This window comes from Triturus cristatus, chromosome 1_2 (assembly GCF_964204655.1).
Source record: "Triturus cristatus chromosome 1_2, aTriCri1.1, whole genome shotgun sequence".
NCBI lineage: Eukaryota > Metazoa > Chordata > Amphibia > Caudata > Salamandridae > Triturus > Triturus cristatus.
The window spans coordinates 925,270,775-925,298,163 of NC_140580.1; the positions used below are offsets into that span (position 1 = coordinate 925,270,775).

The window sequence follows — 27,389 nt, forward strand, 5'->3', positions numbered from 1 at the left end:
CAAGGACAGTAGGAACAGAAGGACCTCAGAAAGAGGGGCAGAAAGAGGATCCACAGACTTTGCTGTGCACCATGCCACAAACTTGTTCCACCGGCAGGCGTATACCGTCTTAGTGGAGGGACGCCTGGCTGCCAGAATGACATCACAGACTACGGGAAGAAGATCAAAAGCTGTCAATCGTCGCCGCTCAATCTCCACGCATGGAGGTGGAGGCTGGACAGGTTCGGGTGGAGGACCGTCCCCTGCTGCGGTGACAGAAGATCCTCCCGAAGAGGCAGACGGATCGGGGGATCGATCGCCATGCTGAGTAGCTCGGGATACCAATATCTTCGTGCCCAATCTGTAGCCACAAGGATGACTTGGGCCTGGTCGCGCCGAATCTTCTTCAGCACTCTGGGCAGAAGTGGTCGTGATCCAACAAGCACTGGCGGCTGAGTTTGTCCGCCCTGGCGTTCAGAGAACCTGCCAGGTGTTGAACCACCAAGGTAATGCCTTGATGTTCCAGCCATGTCCAGAGGCGCAGAGCCTCCTGACATAGGGTCCACGACCCCACCCCGCCCTGTTTGTTGCAATACCACAGGGCGGTGGTGTTGTCCGTGAACACCTGCACCACACTTCCCCGGACAAAGGGAAGGAATGCCTTCAGTGCAAGATGGATCGCCCGAAGCTCCAAAAGGTTGATATGGAGCCCGGACTCCACCGGAGACCAGAGGCCTCTGATTTCCGCCTCTCCCAAGTGGCCGCCCCATCCCAAGAGGGACGCATCCGGAACCACTGTGTGCTCCGGTTGGGGAAGGGAGAGGGATCTGCCATTGACCCAATCGCGATTCGTGAGCCACCACTGCAATTGTCGTGCAGTGCCCTCCGAGATCTGGACATGATTGGACATGTTGCCCTGATGCTGTGCCCATTGGAACTTCAGAGCCCGCATATGCCATCTGGCATGTTGCACTAGCAGGATGCAGGAGGCCATCAGGCCCAGGAGCCGGAGGGTCATCCTGACTGAAACCCAGGATAGAGGCTGAAAGATCAGAATCATAGCCTGAATATCCCGGACTCGCTGCTCGGGAGGATAAACCCGAAACTGCGTTGAATCCAGAACCGCTCCGATGAAGGGGAGCTTCTGAGAGGGACTCTGGTGCGACTACGGCACATTGATGAGAACCCCAGCAAATGCAGGAGGTCGGCCGTAGACTGAAGGTGGCTGAAGACTGTCTAGGGCGGGCCCGCCTTCAACAACCATTCGTCGAGGTAGGGGAAGACTGACACCCCTGATCTGCGCAGATGAGGTGCGACCACCGCCATCACTTTTGTGAACACTCGAGTGGTGCTGGTAAGGCTGAAGGGGAGCACGGCAAACTGAAAATGCTCCTGGCCTACCGTGAACCGCAGGTAACGCCGGTGGGCCAACAGGACGGGAATGTGAAAATATGCGTCCTGCAAGTCCAACGCTACCATCCAGTCTCCAGGGTCGAGGTCAGCCAAAACCTGAGCCAGAGTCAACATCTTGAACTTCTCCTTCCGGAGGAAGCGATTGACGTTCCTGAGGTCCAAGATGGGTCGCAGGCCCCCTTTGTCCTTCTTGGGGACCAGAAATTAGTGGGAATAACAACCACATCCTACTTCTGGCCCAGGAACGTGCTCAACAGCCCCCTTGGCCAGGAAGGCCGTGACTTCCTGTTGGAGAAGCACAAAGTGATCCCCCGACATGCGGTGGAACTGAGGTGGCATGGTTGGGGGGGGGGTAGACTCGAAGGGGAGGGAGTAACCCCTCTGGACGATTTGCAGCACCCACCTGTCTGAAGTGACAGAACGCCGGTGGGGGAGGTGATGTTGGATCCTGCCGCCCTCTGGCGTGGGGTGCACCCCAAAGCTCGGACTAGGAAGGCTTTGAGGCAGATGCGGCGGGAGCGGAGGTGGACTGACCCGCACACTGGCCCCCTGTGCCGCCACGGTGGCCTCCACACCCAAGGCCGCACTGAGTTTGGTTCTGCGCAGGCTTCTGGCTGAACGAGCGCATGTGCGCCCCTTCCATGGCCACGAATGGAATGAAAGTGAGACGTGTCTGGGCGTGTGGTGGAGAGACCCAAGGACTTGGCAGTAGCCCGAGAGTCCTTGAAACGCCTTATCGCCAAACAGGCGAGTACCATTTAAAGGCATGTCCATGAGGGAACTCTGGACGTACCCCGACAACCCAGTGGACCGCAGCCAGGCATGGCGACGCTGGGCCACTGTTGTGGAGATCGCTCTCCCTAAAGAATCCTACTGCCCACACCGAATGGTGAACTTCGCGGCATCCTTCCCCTCCGCAACAACTTGGGAAAGTATAGCCCGAACCTCTTCCGTGCACTGGCAGTGTCTGCACCACTGTGTCCTACACAGCGTGAGAGTAGCTGCCCAAGAGGCATGTGGTGTTGACGGACCGCAGCCCCAAGCTGGCAGATGAAAATAACTTCTTGCCAAACTGCTCCAGCTTTTTCGATTCCTTATCCAGCGGGGCGGTAGGGAACGCACTTTGGGAAGTGGAGGCCTGAATGACCAGGCTCTCCGGAGTCAGATTATTTGTCAAAAAGGCCGGGTCACCCGGAGCCGGGCAGTGATGCTTGGCCACGTTCTTATCCACAGGGACCCCTGTGGCAGGCCTAGACCAGATGCTCATCAAAAAAATCCGTCAAGGCCTCATTAAACGGAAGCAGAGGTTCCATAGAACTTGCCGCCGGCTGAAGCACTACAGTAAGGAGGTTCGTCTTTGGAGTGACCACAGTATATGTGGCGCCCTCCTCCATAACAGCGGAAGGAGACACAAATCCAGGCTCAGAGGAGAGGTCAAGGCCACCTACATCTTCCGAGTCCTCCGCCCACTCATGGTCAGACTGCACTGCCGCGCAAGAGGGTCCTCTGACCCCTCCCAGTCATCCCCCCACCAAGGCCCAAGGCACAGGTGGAAGCGGCGGGGGAGGCACAGGGGAAAACAAATGCTCCAACGGTGCCGGGAACGGCGCCGGGCACAGCGCCGATCCGGCTCTATGACCCAATTAGGGTCCCAAGCCGGAGCAAAATTGCCCGGAAACTTGGGCAAGGGCGGAGGCGGGACAAACGGAACCCATTGCGGTGCCGGGAACGGAGCCGCAGGGGACGCTGGGGTCTGAGCCGCTGGCGGAGGACCTTGCGGGGCCGGAGTCGCCGGCGGAGCCGGCGGCAAGTAAGGGCCCTCAATAGGGAAGGGCCCGAAGGCGCGCCGGCGGGAGCCCTAGGCCTGAAAAGGCGGTCCATGGCAGCAAGAAACTCTTGCACCTGGGCCGGAGTCGCCGACGTACCCGGATAGGGTGGGTTGGCCGCGGGACTCCTAGGCTCCAACTGAGCAGCAGGGGAAGGACCCCTGGCCCCCTCATACGTGTCCGGAGACCGACGGGGGGACGTCCGAGAGCGAACACGCTTCTTCGACTTTTTCTTGTGACGTCTCTTACCCGATTCCGGGGGTAAAGACTTTGACCCCGAGGAGCGATGATGATGGCTCCGCGGTCGGTCCCTCGAGCGACCCCTGGACCTCGAACGGCATGGGGATGACTGCCTGGCCTCCAGCAGCTTTCGGGACCGCTCCCGCAAAGCCTTCGGAGCCATGGCCAGACATTCTGACCATGACCATGAGTCATGGTCGCGCTCCAGATAGTAGAGAGACGCCATGGGGATCGGCCACTGACATCGCACGGCGACAGTCCCCGCAGGATTTAAACCCAGGCATCCCTACGTGGCACCAGGAGTCAAGACTCAAAAGAAGTAGAGACAAAAGTCTCAGTCAGTCAAAAAGTGACTAGGGTACGTGCTCTAACCGGATCTGCGCTTGCTGGCGCGTAAAAAGTAAGAACTGACCGCGTGCATGGGTGGTGCCCAAGTAGTCTACATGATGTTATCTCGGTGCTTACGCACGACACCACCTACCAACGCGCAGTGGTACGTACGTCTGATGCCTGGGGATATTCTAAGGTAAGGAATCTATCACCAATGTGTCTTTCAGATATATATGACACCACACAGGCTGCAAACAGCTTATGGAGGAGCCCCCTCGCCCCTGCTCGTGCGCGGACAGTTAGAAGCCGATTTTATACTTATGGTGTGGGAATGGCTGCGATTGCAACCTTACTGGGAGGAAGTGCTCTCGGCCCTGGATTCCACACTGGGGCGCTTCCCCCCGATCCTTAGAGGCTTGCATTCTGGGCTTATACCGAAGACAGACTTCAAAGAAAGAAGGTACTAGATTTATAGACCTGGCACTAGGGTTGGCCAAACGGCGAATAGCGGTGGACTGGAAATCGGCAGAGGGACCACGAGTTAAGCCTTGGAAGACAGAGGTAACCCAATGAGCGAGGGCTGAGGAAAGGGCTCTGATTCAAGAATAGGCCACAGGGGTGAGGAGCCGCCCCATAGCAGAACTGTGGATGGTAGTGCTGACAATATGGGAACATCCAGAATACCACACAGGAGATGAACCAGACATTTACACAGATGCATCTGAGGAAGGGGAAACTGAAATATCGATTGACCAGACTGATAGATTACACACCAGACGAAACACATCAGGAACACCCGAGACTGGGTCTTAAATGAAGGAGTTCATACTTGGAGACACAACACTATACTATACGGCTCTCCCTTTGATTACACATAACCAACAAAGTTGAGACATGATTGGACAAGTGAGAATATACAGTACATACCCAAGTGCTGGGAACTTGGAGAGCAGATATACACCTATCGGACGCTCTACCCTCCCAAAACTGCTAGAATATATGAACTGACTACAGTAGACACTCTATAGAGCTCACATTGGCATTAAATCATGTGAACAACATCCCCCCACACCCTCTGTATTCACATGGCTCCTCCTCCTTATCTTAGCTCTCCTATCTTAGTTCCCTTTTTTCTTTTGTATAAAGTTATTGGTGAAGATGTATGCTTCAGATATTACAACTAAGCACTGAACACTGAGGGAATCAGGAGATCCCCATACTCTTTTATGTTATTCCTTGCTTCATCTTTCTGAATTTTGAGGTATCTCCATTAAATGATTTCATAATACATAAGACTGAAGAAATGTTAGGAAAAGCCTCATCTTCTAAAATTGAAATCTACCACGGATGTATGATAGTAGACGACCTTGAATATCCTTTTACCTGTGAAAACTTTAAATATTCTGCGAACTGATTATCTCATGTGATACTGCTATTTGTATACATTAACAAAATGTCATCAAAATAAGTTAAAAAAGTAAATCTAAGAACTCCCGGATACAATTGTTCCTTTTTTTCATGGGGAATACACCGCATAGCACCTCACAATGCATAGTCTGTAAATTCTGTCCCTGGCACGTAAGAGTATTGAATTCCCACACTGAATCTCAGTAGCAGAATCTTGCAAGCTTCTGACGGTATGATACGAAAGTCTTGGAATACTGAAGAGCAGTATGATGAAAGATCTATCTGCCCCATAACTTTTCCCACCAATCTCTGTGATTAGTTGTACAAGAATACCAAGTGTGAGTGTGTGCTGTTAGTAAAATCACCGGGGATGAAGGTCACTCAATCATAGCTAGAAATGCAGAAAGTAGAATTGGAGTCTCTCACATTTATTTAGTTACGAGAGAGTTGAAAAAAGGACATTGTGCATTTAACATATTCATATTAGAGTTGTATATTTGTAGAGAAATACTTCTGGATAATAGTGATAAAAATTTTAACACTGTCTGCTTGTGGCTATTATCTTGTCACACATTTGATAACAATTCACATTACCCTTTTCATCAGCAAGCATAATTTCAAGATGTGAGGGCATGAAAAGGAGAACTAAAGAATGAAAGAATGCAGAGCTAGACTTGACTCATGCATCATCAAAACAAGGAAATACTGTCAGATTATGATACACTTATCTTCACAAAATAAACATTAAAAAAAAGACATTCATACCTCCACTCAGGGCCCCAGGCTTACCGAACAAATTTTCTAGCAAGAAGAGAAGTCTTAAGGAGCATATGATTGGGCGCAGGTGACCTACTTCGGTATCCTGCGTCTGGTCAAAGAAGCATACATAAGGAAAGGGCACAAACCTTAAAGCCATGAAGAGGAGACTGGATCAAGTACATAACCAAGAAGGAAAACCTTGTGGTTTCAGGAGCACCTAACCGAAGCTCAGTTGTGAAGAAAAGGAATGGCTGGAACAGGAGATGGTGGTTAAGGGTGAGAACTGTTGAGTGGAACACCGAGATTCAGAATCCCTAGAGAAAAGCTACTCAGAAGAACATGCTCTTGATCATCTGAAAGAAAGCACAATGGAGTACAGAAGGATCACTAGAATTGATTAAGCAGATGAAGTGCTGACTCCAGCTTCTAATCCATTAGACTCTGACATCTAAGATATGAAATTAACACTGTGTTTCAAGAACAGGTTTACTCAATCCCTTTCTTTGACTAATTATAATATCACCGCTCTCTGTGGCACCAGAAAAGTTTGTAATCAAGTAAAGCACAAACGAGCAAATACAATGGTCAGAACACTTTGTACAGCCAGAAAATTCCTTGAAACCAAGAGTGGCATAAAATCTTTCAGGCTTTGAAAATCTGTCGGCTGTAGAAACCAGAAAGGGTCACTGAGAATAAACTTCATTGAAACCTTTTCTTTTATACGCTATTGTGCCCTTGGGCCAATTTAATCATATGTCAGATTTTCCAACCACTCCTCTAGTCTCAACTACTATGTGTTATGACTCTGACCTAAAAGCAGTTCCTTGCATGTGGTTGAATAATGTTATGACCAGGCTACCACACGAGTTTGCAGTGCAAATGTCTGGTAAGGGGCGGGGGAACAATTGTCAATCTATACTGTTATGCGGAGAGAGATCAGGTACACAGATACTCTCATGGGGTGCTGAAGAAGAACTGAAAAAAGTCAGCCCCCCCATCACCAGTGGAAGGACATAAGTCTTCAGTAAGAATTGATGTAAATATGCATTGCTCATGGGCAGGAAAGTTTTTATAATACTGAGGAAGGCCTTCAAACAAGGAACCAGGAACTAAGGACGACACGAAAGCCATCCAATCATGAGCAAGTGACTGATCCAAAGCCTACTTTATATTTTGTGTTGTGGACAAATGGTCTTCGGCAACAGATAGCCAAAGCTCTCAGTAGGTGATACCTAAAAAAGGAGGACATAGACCAATATTAGATATTTGCTTCCTCTACAAACTGATCACAAAGCAAAGTTTCAGGATGGGAACATGAGCACAATGCTTGAAGCTTTCCAGCTGCAATGTTGGTTCACACATGCTTTAATGTGGTTCTTTAGAAAATGCCACATGAAGTCTTTTGAGGTGCTTTACGGTAGAGAAATTTGCTAGTTTGATTCCTTCCATTTGCCTTCACGTGAGCTCTATGGCTTTCTATTATAGTGATTGTGATAGTATGTTTATATCTCACAGATGAGAGGTTCATGTTTCTTGTACCTTAAACTCTGGCTTCTGAGAGTAATACCCTGGAACTGGTGATATAAAATGTAAAGAATACAGCCGATAATCAATTCAGTTAGAGGTTTTGATTGAATGGAGAATGTTTTTTGAATTTGTTATCAAAGGGACTACAGTACCTTGGAACAGTATGAAGAAAGCTTTTTTGCTGCAGGACAGTGGGCAACATTTTAGAAATGACCACATCCTATGCTTTTTGGGACTCATAGCCTCATGTCACTTTCTTGATTGAAAATGCAATCCCTCCAGTCAAGATCACTGGCTTATCGAAAGCAGTTTTCTGATTGCTTATCACATCTGATATGAATTTTTAAAAGCTTTATTTTGGTCTATAATGGTATTCCATGCCTCAGAAATATTTGACCATAGGGCTATTGTGAGCCCATAATGCCAAGATCACCACCTCCACATTTGTTCCTTGGAACTGGGGCCAAAGTTCTTTACAGTGTTTGCATTTCTTCTATTGCTACATGGAAGGTGGCTCAAAATCCTGACATACCACCACCATTTGCTCTGTTTACAAGCAGGCAGGTGTGAGATCAAGTTATGTGTTTGGAAGCTGTGCTGCTGAGGTTCGGGGCTGATGGACTGATGTTCTCTAGATTTTTCTAGAGAGACCGAGGTCAGTTTTCTAGACGCCCGGTCACAAAGGACTTAGGCAATGTGCCAACCAGAATCAGCAAAACAGCTGTACTGTGACCATTCCCCAACCCATTGAACAATATTTGAGCAAGATGTTTTCTAGGTAACGATCAGTCATAGAAGATGTTCAGCGGAACCTCAAACCTTCTTTCATTGAGGTCAACACACTCAAGAACACTTTAACCCAAAGAATACATTTTAAATATTCATTTTAAAATCAAATTGGTAGTATTGTGCACACCATATGAACTGTAACCACAATGAAGACAAATAATATGGCAGCAGTATTGGTTACCTAAAGTGTGAAAAATAGATACTACTCCAACACGATTGATTTTATGAGTCTATAACAATTCTATCCTCATTCTGTTAGTTACAAACGCTAATCTTATTATAGCAAGGCAGAAAATAAAACCTATGTTGAGTTTCAGAGATGGTATACAGCAGAGTACCTGTTTGAATAATGGAGTTCTGTGTTCAACAAAATCTGCTATTCTCTCACAAGCCAAGCTTCACTGTTAAATCAGTGATAGAAGGCTTAGTGCATTCCATTCCAGCAGCCTTCTGTAGGAACCAGAGTTATGATTTTGTATGACCTGTCCCATTGTCGCCTACTGTGAAGATTCCTCTCTGCCCTTCTTCTGTGGTTGACCATTATAGCATCTAATTGTTATGAAAAACTCTTAGCCGAAACAATTAACAAACAGGGGCCTGATGTCGTTTAAATTATTTTCGTTCATTAACGTTCTACACGTTTGTGTTCTTTTGAAAAACAACAAAAAATGAGGCCAATAGTTTTTAACCTTCTAAAAACTCTTAGAAATCAATAATAAACAAATGTAAAATGAAGCAGTTAGCATTTTAGATTAACTAATGCAAATATATTCACATGAGCTTGATAATTACATTGAAGAACCTAATATAAATCAAACATGGCTTATATGAATCATACCTATTCAGCATTCTGATTGACAAGTACATGTAACTCAAGGAGGGGAATGCCCGGAACAGAAGAAAAACCACAATATTTCATGGTTAATCTGTATTGACCTATATGTACTTACATTGAAGATCTAGTGGTAGTCAATATTTTGAAATTGAAATATTTATTTGATTTTGTAAAACATCATGTTCACCCCAACAGGGGTATCCTGGTGCTGGAAGAAGCTCAAACCGAATTAGAGGTTGCAACACTTGGTTCAGCGTTCACCACGAGGTTAATTCTCCTGCCTAAACAATGTTTTTGAGGCCTTACTAAATTTGGAAAGGTTAGTCATCTGCCTAAGATGTAGAGGAAGGGGATCTCAGAGTGAGTGCAGGCTGATACAGACTAATGCTGGAACTGAGAGAAGAGCAGATGGGAAGATAAAGAGCCTTATGTACAATGCACATAGATTTGATTAGAACACTGGACTTCACAGGGTGCCAGTGGAGTTGGTTAAAAGCTGGAGAAAGGGGATCATTTAACTCCAGTATCTTCACTAGTCTAGCTGCCTCTCCTGAATTGTAGTATGTGAATCAAGTAATCAGGTAGGCTGAAGAAGAAAGAATTACAGTAACTGTCGAAATGAAGGCATTTACAATCAGCATCTTGTGAGACAAAGAAGCAGATGTAACATGCTTTTGAAACTATGCAGTTGGAAACAGCAGCGCTTTACCACTATGTTGACCCGGGTTACCAATAACCGAGCCAAATCAATTTTTACCTTCACATTCTTCTATAGGTAGAGAGAGAGAGAGGGCTTTGGGCCAAGTGAAGACGACCAGAAGGGATAGCCCCAAACAAGGGACTTGTAAAGAGCTAGGTATCTTAGTCTTGGTACCGTTCACCTTGAGATGGTTAATGTATATACAAAGCTCTACTTTTGACCAGCATACTTAAAGGGTAGAGGCTGCTGCCTTAGCATTTCTGGCAAGTTTCAGCAAAATATAGTCTGCATAAAGAAACAGGTCAAAATCACTGGCTTGGGTCAGATAAGCCAAAGGATACTTATACGGATTGAACAAAAGTGGAGACAGGATAGAACTTTGAGGAACTCCACAATCTGAGGTTCTGCCAGTGGATATAAATAGGGGAATTTATACCTGAAAGTACCTTTGGAAGAGGAAGTCGGAGAATTAGGTGAATGCAGTGCTACGGATCTCTATTTCTGTCAGCCTTTCAAGAAGAATGTGATGATTTACTGTAGCAAAGGCTGCTGAGAGATCTAACAAGAACAATGCAGCTAGCACATTACGGTCTTCCTAATAATGCAGCTCGTCTATGATCAACAGCTAACTCTGCTCTGTACTGAAACCAGGATCAAAGCTAAGCTGCACCAGGTTGAGAGCAGAGGCGACAGCTACAAATTCCAGGAGCTGTAGGAAAACCCATGCTCCAGCAACTTCACCATATATAGAATTTGGCAAATGAGCATGGTATGGTATCGGCATCTAAAGAAGGTTTCTTTAAGATTGAGGTGATAAGCATGTTTTGAGCCTCCGGGGAACAGTGCCTGCAGATGAGGAAACATTGAGGATGGCTAGAGGTGGTTACATATCTTTATGAATCTGAGAAGATAGGAGGTTGGTAGGTGAACTGGAAGATTACTGCAGTTCAAGATAGACTGGAAACTGTCTGCCTCAAGGGATGCCCTTGTAGTCGGCAGGTTCACTGGGGACAAGGGGGAGGAGGAGGAGGAAGCGAAGAAAGGCTAGGTACTCCAACTGGGCCCAAATAGTCCTGAAGTAATGCAAAATTGCAGAGATTTTGTCAACAAAAAAGTCCACAGTTGTGTTACATGGTGGGGTTATGGCCACTTATTGGATTTCTCAATTTGTTTATAGACTGAAGATAGCAGAGGGCATTTTCAGAGCCCTAAAGATTGTTGAACAGTATGCAGACTTTGCCTTTTTAATGGTCACTTTAATGGTTCAACCCAGCCTATTTGATTTTGATGTGGGATTGTAAACTTTATGCCAGAGGTGTTTGGTGGAATCCAATGAGTGTTTCAGAGAGGCCTAATCTTCAGAAGATCAAACTCATAATGGCTGCGAGCGCTTATTCATGGTGTATTTCTTTATGGAGACTAGGGAATCCAGAGAAAGCATTCAGGAATGGAATGAGTCCACCAGGGTCTCCTATCAAGGTCTTAAGGTAAAGATATGTCTGACAGGGACTTACCTAAGCTCTCAATTGATAGATTTTCCAGATATAATATTGGACAGAGGGCAGAAGGCGGATGGGAGGAGGTAACCTCAAACTTCTTCTGAGATGCATGAGAAAGGGACACCAAAGAAATCAGTCCTCAAACAGAATGGGAAAGCAAGAAACACAAAATTGGGTACTAGTGGGAAGGAAGAGGGGAGTACCAGAAAACACTAAAAGAAAAAAATTGGTCATTTTCTAGGTTAGCGGGAAAGCTGGGTTCTCACAGTGAGAGTTAAAACAATCCTAAAATAACCAAGTGTGCAGGTAACGGGTGACAAAAAACATCGATTTGCAAATTAACTGCTTCCAGTACATTGTTAGGAGGTCTATAGACAAAAAATAAAGCCACAATGAATACCAAAAGGATCAGTAGTCTTTACCAAAAGAGACGACTCTATAGCAGAGAGACTGAAACAATCTATTTGGATACATTCCAAATGACTCTTAACAAGAAAGGTAGGAACTTTCTTACCCATGTAATGCAAAACATGTAAAGAGTAGGCAGTGTAGTCTGGTTAAGAATATCGGGCATATCGTCAGAAAGCCAAGTTTTGATCAAACAAGCAATATTTACATTTGAATCTACCATGGCCTTAAAAAGGAAGACGTTTTTTAACCACCAACCTAACGTTGATCAACATGCCAGTGAGCTGCCTGGCATTCGGAAAAACAGAAGTCCGGAAATAGCAAAGGACTGAGTACTTTTAAAAAGAAAAAGGGGGAGGGGGGACTCTAAACAGTGAAAGGGGGAGGCATGGCTAAGCAGACAAGCTCTGGAACTCTTCCCATGCAGTAGTTCATAGGATTGGAACCATCGGTGGGTGCTGCGCGCAGTCCGGATGCGCACAGGAGCAGACAGGTTCTGCCTTTGGCACTTTCACTGCACCGAGTGCAGTAGTTCGGCTTAAGTACCAACCGTACGCATAAGGAACGTGCCTTCAAAAACAACTAATGGGGCAGATGCCTAAAAAAGGCTTCTGCTGATGCAAATACAAATCCGAGTATAAATGGGGGCTCACAATTCAAGTAATCATGTTAAAAACAGGTTTAAAACGAAGGATGAGAATATCAAAATCAACTGAAAGTATGTGACCTTCCGAGCGTGCGCAAAGATTACATTAAAATCTGTTGTAGAACATCTAATCCTGCTGGACATGGTAATTCTGCAAATTCAATCATTCCTCCCACTCAAGGTGGATTCGTATTTTAACCTATTACAAAATATATTTGCCTTTATTTTTTTCACCACTGCATCCATCCATGGATACAGAAAGTTTCCCTAAACCCATTTATTGAAGGGCTTAAACTATGTAGAATTTAGAATATAGGATCAACTATATATTGAAAGCGCTGGAGCAAGCTATAAAAAATTAATGAGTAACAAATCGCTGTGGAGAGGCGAAATGGTTGTCACTTACGAGGGTGGCCCCTTTATGGACCAGTGGCATCACTTCTGCATGAAACTGTTTTTTTTTTCTTTCTCACTTCGCACTGTGGTGGTGCTTTCCTCCCATTAGTTTGGTGTTGTTGCAGAGCTTTGTTTCTGCATCCAGTTTGACACTTCGAGCAGCTTCAAAGATGAATGTTTTGTAGACTGATGTATAATATCTATTCGAATAATCATTACCAAAGGTAAGTAACTTGTTTTTATGCTCTTCATCACCTCCATGATACCTACTTGTGACTGGGATGTCTGTTCTCCACTTTTTTCAGTGCCCTGGTCGGCTCACCAGTACGAGTTGGCAGAATGGGCCTTTGGGAAATGGAAGCATCATCAATTCACCTCGCTGCGTGATCTGCTCTGGGGCAATGCAGTTTACCTAAAGGAGGCCAACGCTATCAGCGTGGAGCTCAAGAAAAAGGTGAGGTGTGACATGTGAATTGCAATCCGTTTGAGCACTGAAGTGGCTGGCTCCAGAGTTGAGAATCAAAGGCACTAAAGCAATATTTTGCCAAAATCCGACTATTGAAAAGGCAATCATTCTAGCTCCTGTCGTTGAAACAGTATTTAGCTTTCAATGCACAGAATTGTGATTAGTGCATAGGGAAACAGTACTACAGCAGGTGGCGAACCATCTTCTGAGAGCAGTGGTACCAGCATGTTTGGCGTTTACCACGGTCCTTCCAGCAGCAGGTTGGCACATGTAGTCCCTGATACATGTTTATTTCTTATATTGTTTGTTTTGAATTTCTATCTCCAGGTGCAGTTTCAATTCGTGCTCCTGACGGATACGCTGTATTCTCCGTTGCCACCAGAGCTTCTGCCCTCACAGTCTGGCAAGGTTTGGTATGACCATTCCTTCCCTCGAACCGTGGTGGCAGTTGAAGTCCAAGACTTGAAGAATGGAGCCACACATTATTGGTCACTAGAGAAACTGAGGTATGGATCTTGAGGATGTTTGTGATTTCACAGCAAGACCTCCATGTGTGCACTGAATTTGGTTTCACTGTCCGAAATGTCATCTCAGAAAGGGGTGTGTGCGGCTAGTTGGTTTGGCTGCATTGTTGTTCCACACTTCATGGCTGCATAATGTCCTGAAGATCCTTACATAAATAGCTTGACTAAAAGAGATACTATTGACAGATTGATCAAGTTAAGCAGTTAAACCTACACTTCGGCATTGTGGGAACTTCTGGCAGGAAAAATCCTGTAGAAAAGAGAAAATACTATACTCGGCCTACTAGAAGGTAAAGACATTTAGTTTAAGAAACCATTAATTAATTTTCATATAGATTCCTCAGAAAAAACAGCTGTGAAAATTCCCAATGTATTCCTGAATCCCACCCACATGAGCGGGAAAACAAAAACTGATTACCTGAGTTATTATTGATAGTGGAAGCCACTTGAGCTTTAAAAGGACAGCGTGCTTCTTTAATTCTTATCATGTAAGCCTATGAAGCTGCACTTTTCCTCATTACTTAGACATGTAGGCTATATTTTATGTCATGGGTCCTGCAATATACTTTTTAGAAAGTTTTTTTCTTTTTTACTAAATACAGCCTAATATTGAGTAAAGACTGTCTGTTTTTGAAGGGTGCTGCTCATAATTTAGACATCTTGGACTCTTCACCCTTTCAATTTGAATATAGATACAGTATTCGCTGCAAAAAACACAGTTAAAGTTCAGTTATGGTTACAAAACAAAATCTAAAAACCATAGAAATTCGCCTGTTATTTTTAGGTAAGTTAACCTCCACTTGCACCCCTGCAATTCATTCGTTTGGACCCTAAATATAACATCACTGATCACAAAATCCAGAGCTACCAGTACTCTGCCTTTGGCCAGGTACCACAGCAGTGAGCTTAAAGGCCAGGCCTAGTGCCCAGCCCTCGGTGCTAGGCCAGCGCATAGTGCATACAGCCTTTGGCCAACTCTCCTCAGACTGACAACCCCTCCTGCTTGTGCAATGGGGACTGGCTGCAGGACCTAACATACAGCCATTCCCTGAGTCTAGACCTCAGTGGGTGGCGAACTCTTCTGCACATATCCTTTAGCCAAGTGTGGCAATGGTTTGCAGCAGGGCCAGCCTTTAGCCAGTCCCTTCGTCCAATACTGTGGAGTGACTAACCCCCACTGTGCACAACCTTGGCTTTATGCAGCAGGGCTCACCCACAAAGCCTTACTTACCTATGACCAGACCTACACTCAACCTTATGTGGATGGACAGTCCCTACTGCTTGTAACCTTTAGACGTTTGGAGCGATGGTTGGGCATGGGGCCTGGTGTTCAACCAGGAGGTGCATCGAAACCCTATTGAGCAGCCTACCTCCACTGCACATGGCCTTCAGCTTTGCACAGCGGAAGTTAACTGCAGGCCCTACCCCCAACCCTTTGCAGGCTGCCAACCCTTTACATACAGCCTTTCAAATACGATTTCATACATGTCTTTGGTACAGCACCTGAACATTAGCAAGTAAGTTATGCTCCTGGAGTCAAAAATACATGATACGTGCTATCACAATGAGGCAGTTAATCCCCCAAGAATAAACTCCAACGTGGCTTGTACTTAGAGCTTAAGAATGCAGATGGGTTTCTCATCTGATTGAAAGGTAACCCCACCTAAGCCTCCTAAAGTAGTACCATTTCCTTACTAGTTCGCTTATTATGCAGTAATTAGGAATAGCCAGCAGACAGTTTGGAGGTACCATCCACCACAGTGAAGATTTAGTAGAATTTATCAGAAATCCTTACCATGCAGCTCTGTGAGTGAAGTCTTTACTTACAGGCTCACTTTCTCCTATTAGCAACATGATAAAACTGAATTTAACCAGGTAGTACTGGGTGGCATTTAAACACATCAGCACCATCAGACCCCTAAATTCCTAGCACATCCAACTCCGCAGAGTTCACTCACTAATTAGTTTTTGGCGAAAAGGAAAGCATATGTTTTTCCCAGTGCCCCAAAGAATAGCATATCAAAGTATACCTACCCTAGGGGAAGAAAGTGTTGTCAGATAGCCTGGTTTTGAGAACAGTGAATACTTCCTGAACGGCTAAATTCTCCCATGTTAATGAAAACTTGCGGAGAACATAGTAGTACTAGAGCAAATGAGGCAGCCATTCTTTCAGCTCAGAGGGTATGGCAAATAGGCATCAAGGTATTTGATTAAGACTAGATTAGATGGGGAGGATTTAATAGCGAGGTTGACGTGTACAGAAGTGGTCACCTATTGCCTTGCATGGATGCAATTGAAAGGATGTACAAATCAGTTTGAAGGAATGCAGTTTGATGGGGTTCACTTTGGTGCGAAAGCAGTCTCAATAGAAAGATTTAAGCAGAGTATGGTCACAAGCCATTTACTTGGAAATAGCCTTGCTTGCAAGCAGTTTTATTAATATAAGAGTGATGGATACAATTGGCCACAAGATTTAGTACTGCAACAAGCACCTCGAAATCGCAACAAAAATGGTCTTGCCAGCGCCAGAAAGTACTAACCTTGCACTTATTATCGAGACCCTCTTCACTGCCTCCACCACTATCCACAGACAACAAGAATTTGAGAGCCTAGTTGTAGAAACAGGGAAACAGAAATATGATAAGAACATAGACACTGGATACCACCACTCGTACTTGTGACTGCGCACTGACAATGCAAGTCAAAGTGGGTCTCTAAAGGCAATAGGAGATATTGTAGAGATCTGACTTGAAAGTTCTGCATATAGGTTTAGCTTTCTTTTGTGCTGGAATAAGACACAAATGTAAGTAGACCAAAGCACATTTATAATTTAACGTTAAGTAGTAATGCAAGAGAGGATTTGAATATATGCGTCATACATAGTATTTATTGATTTTAGAATTAGTGGTCATCTATCAACCGCTGGTCCTGATGAGGCCTTCAAATTTATGCAGGCTGAAATGTGTACTCTTTATTTGATGTGGAGGAGCCAACCAAAGATTCATTCTTATAATTGTTTGAATTGGGGAAGCGTCTAAGGCAGCACAGAAGAAGGCTATTTGTTTATTTCCCAGGCGAACTCTTAGGTGGAGTTTGGACTCCTAAAACGGATACGTATAACCACCATCGATTTTTCCTGTGAGGATATTCATTATGTTTGTTGCTTAATATATGTATGTATTTTAATAAAATCTTTTCCATCACTTAAATGCCCTTAACTGCATTGCGAGTGTACAGAAGGTTGAACATCAAGATATATGGTTGTCATTAATTACTCGAAGTTTGACACAAATTAATTTTGTGGTTTACAAACAAATGTTTGTTTTGTTTGCTATACTAGTTGTCGTTTGGTTTTTGGCCTTACACTTCGTTTTTTGTATGTTTCACATGTTCACCCTAAAACAGCAGTGATTAAAGGGCATCCCCTGCTTTTCCAAATAAAAGTCTAAGATCAGTGCTGCTGTCTCCAAACAACATGAGAGTTCAAGGACTATTGGGAAATGTAGTTTGTCGTCAGGGTGCCATCGGATAGTGCAGCAGTTCTTAACCTTTTGGCTTCTGTGGATAACCTAATAAATCACTACTGGAAGCCATAGCCCCCCACCTAAACAATTTTTATGATTTTAGTCTTGAATCATGTTGGAAAGCATTTCTTTTAAATAATTTTAAAATTTTGTATGCTGATGTTACGTGGGGCTTGGGGAACTGGGGGATTGTATTGTCATATTTCGATTTGCTGAAACTACTTTTGAGACTTTTTAAAGAATATCAACTCCACTTACTTGCACTTTAAATAAAATCTCGCATTTTGCTGCCAGGCGAGAATTATCCTACCAGCACTCGCATTTCCTAGTCAGTGCCATCTTGGTTATCGCTCTAGTTGGTTTGTCGCTCAGCACACGCCTCCCTATTTAGGAAGGGTGATGCAAGAGCGCAGCACGCGCGCGCCCTTGGCGCGCCAGAGGCAAGCCCGTCTGCGCCTGTCTGCGCCCATCCGCGCACCGATCGCGCTCAGCGTCAGCCACGCTGCCAATTTTACTCCAGGACACAATAGAATATGCTACTCCAGGGAACAACTTCTCCACATAGGTGATGTCAGGGGGTCACAAGAAGTCATGGCTATTAACGACAACACTACTGTAGACGCCCAGACCCCGGGCAGAATAAAATGTGGCCTGATCAACAGCAGGTCCTTAGTGAAACATCACCAAGAGGTGTCAACTATGTTAGAGTGCCTTGATTTAGATGTTTTGTTTCTAACTGAAACCTGAACTAGTAGTGACTCCACGGTAGAGTTAGGATTCGCATGTCCAGAAGGCTATAACATTTTTCATAAACCCAGGCTATTAGGGATGGGAGGGGGGGTCGGGGTGATCTTTAAAGAGAAATGGGATTTTACCCCGCTACATGTCGACGATGTTGAGGGCATTGAACTATTAGGCTTCTCACTGCAAGAGGCAAGAGGCAAGGTACTAACAGGAATAGTATGCTACAGGCCCCCGAATCTAAATACCCAATATCAAGTCCTGTTTGATACCCTCATTAACCTGACCCTAACACATTCAAGGATGATCATATTGGGGGATTTCAATCTCTGGGACAATGGGAACTTAGGGCCCCCTCTTAGAGACTTGAGGCAAATCTGCAAGAGCCTTAACCTGCACCAACTGGTGCATCAGCCGACTCATCAAGGAGGGCACACCCTGGATCTTCTGTTTGCCAATCGAAGTGAGACAGAGTTATTGAGGTATTACCTCAATGTTGAACTTTTCATTTTTTAATCCATTTTAGGATAACGTTGCCTAGCTTAGTTAATAACACAAACCGGTTAGTAACTTACCGTAAGGGTAGAGAATGGGCTAAGCTAGTAAAAAATAGACAATACCCGACATTCCCAGAATAGAACTCTTTTGTCTCTACTAATTCTGTGGTAAAAAATTATCAAATCTACTGTGACTACATAAATTGTACCTTAGATCAGATTGTTCCAGCAAAAAGGCTGAAGAGCAGAAAGAAACCCTCAGCCCCCTGGTATAGTGAGGAGTTAAAACTGATGCGGAAAAAACGCAAACAGGCTGAGAGGAAATGGAGAAGGTCGTATGTGGAATCAGACAAAACAGAGCTGAAACTGCTGCAGGCCTCGTATAAGGAAGCCATCTCCAGGTCCAAAGCAGAGTACTATGCCAAAACCCTCCTGCAGGCGCCTAATAGTACAAAAATGCTCTTTAATATTATAAAGGACCTATCCAATCCAGCTTGTATGGGCAATAAGGTGGACGCGACGCAGAAACTCTGCGATGATATCGCTGCCCATTTTGATGAGAAGATTAATAAGATTGTTGGGGGTTTAAATACCAACAACAACAGTAGTCTGGATGAGGAAAAGGAACCATCTCAGACATTAGCAGAAGAGCAACAGACAGGCATTTCATAGCCATCGGTCACCTGCTTTAGAGTGCTTTCAAACTCTTACCAAGGATACATTCAACAGCCTTGCCCGAAGTGTATCCATGGGCTCCCTTCCAGACCCTTTTCCACATGGGATATGGAAAGAGTTTCAGTTAGAACTATTCCCCAGGCTGCGACAGATTTGCTGTCAGTCACTGGAAAAAGGAACTTTTCCTGAAGTTTGGAAGCAGGCAGTGGTGACTCCGCTGCTCAAGAAACCGTCTCTGGATCCTAAAAGCCCAATGAGCTTCAGACCGATATCTCACCTACCATATCCAGTACAAATCCTGGAGAGGGCAGTTAGTAAATCCCTGTCCTCATATCTAGAAGAAAACCATCTGCTAGATAAGGACCAATTTGGGTTTCGACTAGGGCATGGAACTGAAACCGCCCTGGTGACTGTACTGGACAACCTGAGAATGCGTGCCGACAATGGTAATCCATCTGTACTAGTGTTACTAGACATGTCGGCCGCATTCGACACAGTGAATCATAAGATACTGCTTGAAAGACTAGAGAATATAGGAGTGAGAGGACGGGCACTGAAGTGACTGCAATCATATTTGACGGGCAGACAACAGGTAGTGACCATCTCACCGTTCACATCCCCAAAGACCCCTGTGCGTCACGGGGTGCCACAGGGCTCGGCAATAAGCCCTATTCTATTCAACATCTAACTGCGCCCTTTGATCCCCATTATTAAATCTTTTGGAATAGATCTAGTCAATTAGTGTTTTCCATGGAAGGCAATCAAGCAGTATCCATAGAGAAATTTCAGGAGTGCATGTATCAGACATCCAACTGGCTCAGGACAAGCTCCCTACAATTTAATGGAGGAAAAACTGAGGTTTTATACTGCTCTAGGGCCAAAATGATGCGGCCTCTGCCTTCTGAGTTCAGATTCACCCCTACGGACAAACCACTGGTTCCAGTTAGAACAGTACGTAATCTGGGGGTTTTAATTAATGACAACCTTCAAATGGAGACACAAGCCAATAAAACAGTTAGTACATACTTCTCATTGTTAAGAGCATTATGACAGATTCTCCCACTACTGCCTAGTGCTACTAGACCCTTAGTAGTGAGGAGTATAATTTTAGGCAGACTGGACTACTGCAACTCTTTGTATTTGGGAGCACCACAATCAGTGCTATTGAAGCTGCAGAGGATCCAGTCCATAGCAGCCAAACTGGCCTTAAATAGGCAGCGCAGGTCTTCAAGAACAGAAGCATTAAAGGACCTCCATTGGCTACCCATTAAGGAGAGCATTCAATTCAAATCTCTCTGTATTGTGTTCAGAGCAGTGCATGGTCTGGGTCCAATGTCCATGCAGGAGAAACTCACCTGGTACAATCCTGGGAGAAATCTTCGCTCTTCCAGTGCAAGTCTGGTAACCACCGCTAGATTTAAGAAGACCAGGATGGGCAGCAGCGCATTTGGTATAGCAGCCTCACGACTCTGGAATGATCTCCCCTTGCACATCAGACAAATTAAATCACTGTTCCCATTCAGAAAAAGCTTTAAGACTTGGCTCTTCCCTAGGGATGAGTAATATGAGCTCTCTAAATCAGTGTATAGGCTATCTGTTCTGCCTAGTGACAACTTGGTAAGTCGCAGCGCCAGGATACCTGCAGGGTGACAGTTTTTTGCACTGTATAAATTTACGATACAATACAATACAAATACAGAAACAAGTATGGATCAAACAAATGCACAAATTATGATGGATTTTGTTTAATTCTCCAAGCAATACAAACATCGAAATTTTATTCCAATGATAAGGTTGAAGCTTTCAATATTTGGTGTTATTTTTAATAGCTGAAACGATATGCTAGACTCTAGCATATTGCTTTGGTTTTTTTGTTATTTGATCATGCTCTCTTTTTGCCAGTGCATATCAGTGCTTTATTTGATGCCACCAATCGTTCATACTGGATTCTGTATGATGTACTTGTGCTGCTCCTACTAATCAAGCTACTAAGGATATCAGCTTAATTTTTAGCATCCAAATTCACAGTACTTAACATTTACAGTGTTTTTAAAATGTTCAGTTTTACAAATATATAGTATTGTTCTAAACCGTGGCAGACCCAGAAGGGTCTGTGGACCATACATTAAGAACTTCTGACCAGGTGTATTCTCCACGTACTCAAAGCCTCACACCAGGCAGCATCAACACTTGTAAACACCACAAACCTTTTTCTTTCTCTCAGATGAACTCTGTTTGAGTGTTGCGACTTTAAGCCTGCTGAGCCATAAGCTGTGGCCCCTGACAGGCAGTCAAGGGACAGAAGTGGTTTTAAAAGGGAACAACAGCTTCAGTCATATGCTTAATCCAGCCCAACGACCTCAAAATCTCTTTAACTTGATCTTGAAAGTCCATTACGTTTTGCTGGGGATAGGTAAGAAGATTGTTAGAGAGTGAAGGAGATGATATCAGATCAAAAGATTCCCCAGATAGTTGAAAGTAGGTTAGTTGTAAGTGTAATGCAGATATTGAATCTCTGAAGACTTAATTATTTATGGGAAGGTTAGGCATGCGACAAGTGAGATCTATGAATACTTAATATAATGCATTGAGGGATTGGCAAGATGTTATCATTACAGTATTCACAGTATAAATAACAAGGGGACCTGATACTGGTAGCTTAGGACCTCGGGTAATTACTTATTTTTAGAGAACAAAGGTCCTACAAAATAAACAGTTGCCTGATTTGATTTATACGCCTTGAATACCCTCGTGGAGTGCAAGGCGTCGTAGTAATTGCTCGCTGACAATTAGCCTTCAACCGGATGATGAAGTACCGGGAGCCACAGAGGTGGTTCAGGTGTTGCGTTACATTGCCTTAGGATGAGGCATGTGAACGCATCAGGAGAACAATGTCAGGTCGGGATTCTAAGCAGGTGGTACCTCTGCATTGGAAGGGACGGAGTGTAAAGCAGCAGGCAGTGGCTGCCGATGTGTTAGCGGAGCTACAAAGAGTCTCCCTGTGCCGGATCGGGTGATCTTCCGGACTCTCGTGCAGCCTCCACGAGGGTATTCAAGGCGTATAAATCAAATCAGGCAACTGTTTGTTTTGTAGTCCTGAGGATGATCCCACTGTATTAGGAGCTAGGGATCGAAACGTCGACTTTTCATAACAGTACCACAATTTATCCACTGTGAAAAATGTTTTGTGGTTTCTGTTGGTCAGAGCTTACTTGAGACCTTATTGTATTGTAAGCCTCCTTTTGCTCCCAAGTTTTTGCCTGCCAATCTTTTTTTCTTCTCATTTCTCTTGTCAAAACTAGGTACAGGATTGTGCCCTTGTTTCACTGTTTCCGTTCCTTCATCTTGTTTAAAACCTTTTGTAATCTTTAAATAAATGCTCCTTTGTCTGGCTGGACACTGGAAAAATGTACATAGGTCTTATCTAAGTCTATGCTTTATTTTTGTTTAAGCTAAGGACCTTTGTTCTCTAAAAATCATTACAGTATTCTTCATTGTTAGAGAAATTTCCTCACATCCCTTAACACCTTTCTTCCTGTGCTTCTGTTGTCTCCTGCTCTGTAGGCAGCGCCTGGAACAGATGAGGGAGATGTATGACCGTGCTGGTGAGATGGCCTCTGCTGTTCAGGATGATGGCGAGAGCACGATGACTGGTAGTGACCCTTTTTATGATCGCTTCCATTGGTTCAAGCTGGTTGGCAGGTATGTGATTCTGAATTTTGGCAAGGGGCAACAGGTACGGGGGATTTGATTCTGTTGTTTTCCTGGTCTTCATTGTATGTTCTGTTTTAATGCACTGTAGTGGTGGCTTCTCTGTAGTATGAGGTTCACCCATGACCGTCCTACAATATTGATTGACAGGTTTGAGACAGAGTGAGCATTTTCTGATAGAGATGTCTAACTGCAGATTTCTCATGTTATTAGAATATTCCCCAGGTGTCAGACAGGAGCTGGAAAATCCTGAGCAGTACCTCTGAGCGGCAGTAGGAAAGTTGATCAGCTCTGCATCAGCATCAGAAGTGACATTGTGGTGTCCATATCATTTCCACCCTGACATCAGTTTCTTTATTTCCGCAACAACAACATGGATCCGGAGAACTGCCTCAGTTGTTTTTGCCCTTTTTTCAACCATTTTTAAGCTGTTGGTTCCAGTATGCTAGGGAGATGTGCCGAACGAAACCAAGAGAGTTTAAACTTTACGGCGAATGTCACAGGCAATGTCTGTGTTTGATCCCCACCTGGTCTGTCTCTGGTGCCTGGAGTCAAGTCATGAATATGGCAAGGAGAGCATATTCGAAAACAGCCAGGTTTTTAGCATCTTCTTAAAGTTTATGAAGTCTGGGCAATGGGGGTAGAGGCTGCAATAACACATTTTATCAGGGAGTTATATACAGACGCCACTGCCAGGGTTCGTTTAGGGAGGCAAGGAGAATGCACAACATTGTTTAAGATTGAAAGGGTTGTCAGACAGGGGTGTGTTATGGCCCCTTCCTATTTGCCTATATACTAATAAATTGAATGAAGTTCTAGTCCATAAATCGAAAGAAACTCCCCAAGCACAGACAACTCCCATCCCGATTTTGTTGTATGCTGACGACGCGGTTCTGCAAGCAAGAACACGAATAGCGCTTCAAAATCTTATCGCTGACTATACTGCCTTCATATCCGATTTGGACAACCACTGAGACACTATCTTGATGGGGAGTAAATAGAACAGGCCCCAAGCTTTAATTATCTAGGCGTGGTGTTCGATTCTAAACTATCATGGATGGAGATGGTTCAAAATAGGGCAAACCACATGGGCAAGACTATTGCAGCAATTTACCGTTTCTTGGGCAGTAAGTCATTGCCGGAAATGATTAAAATCTATTTGGCAAAAATGAGATCTATTGCCACTTATGGGGCTGCGATTTGGGGGACAGCGGATATAGTGGCATTGCAAGTGTTGGAAGACAAATTTGTTAAGCAACTATTGTCAGTCCCACCAGCTTATAACTTAATCGCTCACGAGGAAGTCGACTTGCCTTACATTAATGACGTCATCAAATTGGCCCGCTTTCTCTATGGCTTTCATTGTGGAAAAGGAATACAGTTGATTTGAATCAAATCATTTTAAAAGCCATTATGAACCTAGACCATGCTCATAAAATTCTATGGTTATCCTACATTAGAAAAACTTTTGCTTAACTGGGGCTAACACATCTTTGACACGCCGAGCCTCTGTGAAAGCTTCCCCAAATCAAGGCTAAAAGAAATATTCATAATGAAATCTGCATCAGACAGGTGGGATAGATAAGGGGGAACATTTCTGTATTGTCTTAGCAGGGATTACAACAGTTACATCATGGTGATCTTTAATACCTCTCTTTTGTAGAGAACACCCAGCACCGGTTCATCTAAATTAGATTTCGATTAAACTACATACCGATTATGTTGGGGTACCTAAATAACTAATTCTCACTCACTCAGCTTCCTCCTTGTAATAATAAGTCAACTTATTCGACTTTGCATATACTATAGATAGAAATCAATTTATTATTCCTTATTCCTTAGCCGAAGAAATTTTGCCTCTGCTCCCCAACACTTGCCCTAGTCGTGGCACAAAATTTAGAAACCCTGTACGTTTGTTTTACCATGGCTTCCTTTTTACTAACCACGATAAAAACCCGTCAGGCTTTTAATGGTATGTCACCCATATTTTAATGAACCTGTATTTCTGGGTCGATCATGATCACAAACGATTATTGCGACAAGTCTCCGACGCTGGTTAGATTTGCACTGCCTCCAACAGCACTTTATAAATAATAGTAACTGTTTACACGTCGCACTGAAGTTTACTCCTAATTGTTTTCTTACCTCTATCGTACTGTCATCTTTCGTTTTATATTATCTTGATATAGCTCGAGACATTTCAAATGTTTATTCACTTGTCACAATTTTATTTAATTATTTCTTTTAATTTAAGATCTGTACTGTAACTTTACCTTGCGATTTGCAGCTCACACTCTATCAACTGTATTATCTGATAGAGACTACTAGCTGCAGATTCCTTCACGTAGAATTATCCCCAGGCGTGAGACTGGATCCGGAAAACTTTTTGCCCATCATCCCTGTGCGCAGGGGGGGGCGGCATCCGTGCACGTGACATCAGCGAGGTCAGATAAGTCCTACCCCGGCACGCCTACGTCAGCGTGCAACGCGGAACTGGTTTGTGCTCTGGGCCTGTTTAGGCCTTTTTCTTATGCTCTTGCTGCGTGTGGGAACAGTGTGCGAATGCCTTCGGGCTTTAAAAACTTGTTCGTCGTGTGGCCGCCTCTGTATGTGGTGTTTGGGTGAGCACCACAACTCCACTGATTGTGAGGTGTGCCAGCAGATGAAGCTGAAGTCCCAGCGTGAGCACCGGATGAAACTTCTTTCAGCTCGTGTGTCCAGGTCGGCGTCGTCCTCTCGCCCGGCCCCTGAGGAGGGTTCTCGTACCCGCGGCTTCCCTCGCCGACTTCGATCTTTTCCCAGGTCACAAGTGCGCCGCTCACCTCTTGGTAAGTGTCGCTATTTGTCCCAGAGGGTCGAGCTACGGCCTTCGGGGGCGTGGGCTCTCCGCGGCTGGTGCGGTCCTGCGTGTCGTCCCCTTATCCGCCGTTGCCCAGATGGAGACATATGCGGCGACTTTGCAGGCCTCGCTGGCTTCTCCTCCTTCCCCTCCTGGGACGTCAGCGGATCCCTTGCAGTGTGCGGGGCCCTCCGCGGCATCGCCGGCGGCTCCGGCACCGACTGGTTCGGATCGAGGCTCGGAGGATGTGCTTTGCCGCAAACTCCTGCGTGAGTCCCTATGGTGTTGCAGGAGGTCGCCGGGGCTCGGGTCGCACCCTCAAGCCCCTCTCTGTCCTCGGGACAGGCGGCGGCCTTGTCCGAGGCAGAGGTGACGCCGCTCCGGCGCCGGCAGCTGCTGGCCCCGACGGCACTGCAGGGGTCGGCAGAGGGCCCTTCTCGCCCGAGCCCCTCTCGGTCCTCGGGACATGCGGCGACCTTGTCCGAGGCAGAGGTGACGCGGCTTCGGCGCCGGCAGCTGCTGGTCCTGGCGGCGCTGCAGGGGTCGGTGGAGAGCCCGTCTTGCCCTGTCATGAGTAGCAGCTGGCGGGGGTCTCCTCTTCCCTCCCCGGGCCCTTCTCGTCCCTCCACGCAGGCGGCTGCCTCGTCGGAGGTCAGGTCGGCGCCGTCCCTTCGCCACCCTGGTTCCGGTCCAGCTCTAGTCTCCTGTGCCGTGAGCTGTGTCGGAGGTCGCCCCGGCGTCTCCTCCGTTGCCGGTCGGTGACGGTGTCCTGCCTCAGGTTGCGGACTCTTCGGCGTCGGGCGGACGCCTCTTTTTCTCCAGAGGTTCGGCGGTTGCTGGTGTCCTCCTCGCCGGAGACGGGCCGCCTTGTTGTGGCTTTTTCCCCGACTTCGTCTAAGGGCGGCTCCTCGCCGTCTCCACGACCGCGGTCTTCGCTGGAGGAGCCGCAGGTCCTCCACTCTTCGGTCCCTCTTCCTTCCTTTCGGTCGGGTTGCAGCCGTCACCTAACGAGCTGCTTTCCCCTCCGCGGGGCCCTACGAAGGCATGGCTGATCCAGCTACCCATTTTCCCGTAGATCATCTTCTGGAGGTCCTCCATCAGGGCTCTGGTGGTAGGGAACTGTTGCTTCCCTTCGAGGGTTCACTCCACTCTTCTCTCTTGGGGACTTGGGGTCGTCCCGCCACGGGGGACCCGGTGCCCCAGCACCTTCTGCACCACCACCATCTGGCACCGTGTGATCCGGTGTGCCTTTCTCTTCACCCTTCGACCAGAGGCCCCCTTTTGCAGTCTGCGTTTCCTGCTTTGCCGCTGCTGTTGTCTCACCCTTCACAGGAGGCCCGCTGGCTGGACTCCTGGGGGCCCTTAACACAGTGTGTTTTGGCTAGGGCCTGTTCTTGCTTGTGGGACTCGGCGGAGTCCCTTATGTCTGCCGCTTCTTAGGAGGGTGCCTGTGTGGATTTGAGACATCATGTCTTGGATGGTCGGGAGTTGGCGGTGTTTATCCTTCGCTCCACTCTGGACATCTCGGAGGTGCTGGGTCGTGCCATGGCTTCTTCGGTTGCCCTTCATCGCCATGCCTGGCTTCGGGACAGTGTGTTCCCGGAGAATGTTCAAGAACGGCTGGTGGACCTTCCCTTCGATGGTGCTCTTATGTTCCA

At 45.8% G+C, this 27,389-nt stretch overlaps 1 protein-coding gene across 16 annotated transcripts in view; it reads left to right on the top strand.

Annotated features, from left to right (window-relative positions):
* KIF1B (kinesin family member 1B) overlaps positions 1 to 27,389 on the top strand; it is a 1,461,559-nt gene that overhangs the window by 780,419 nt on the left and 653,751 nt on the right. For all 16 annotated transcript variants that reach the window (XM_085609808.1, XM_085609814.1, XM_085609823.1 and 13 more), the window contains 3 exons: positions 13,060 to 13,208; positions 13,548 to 13,726; positions 22,746 to 22,883. In XM_085609808.1, the coding sequence (XP_085465934.1) occupies positions 13,060 to 13,208; positions 13,548 to 13,726; positions 22,746 to 22,883 (466 nt within the window). The remainder of the gene's footprint in view (positions 1 to 13,059; positions 13,209 to 13,547; positions 13,727 to 22,745; positions 22,884 to 27,389) is intronic.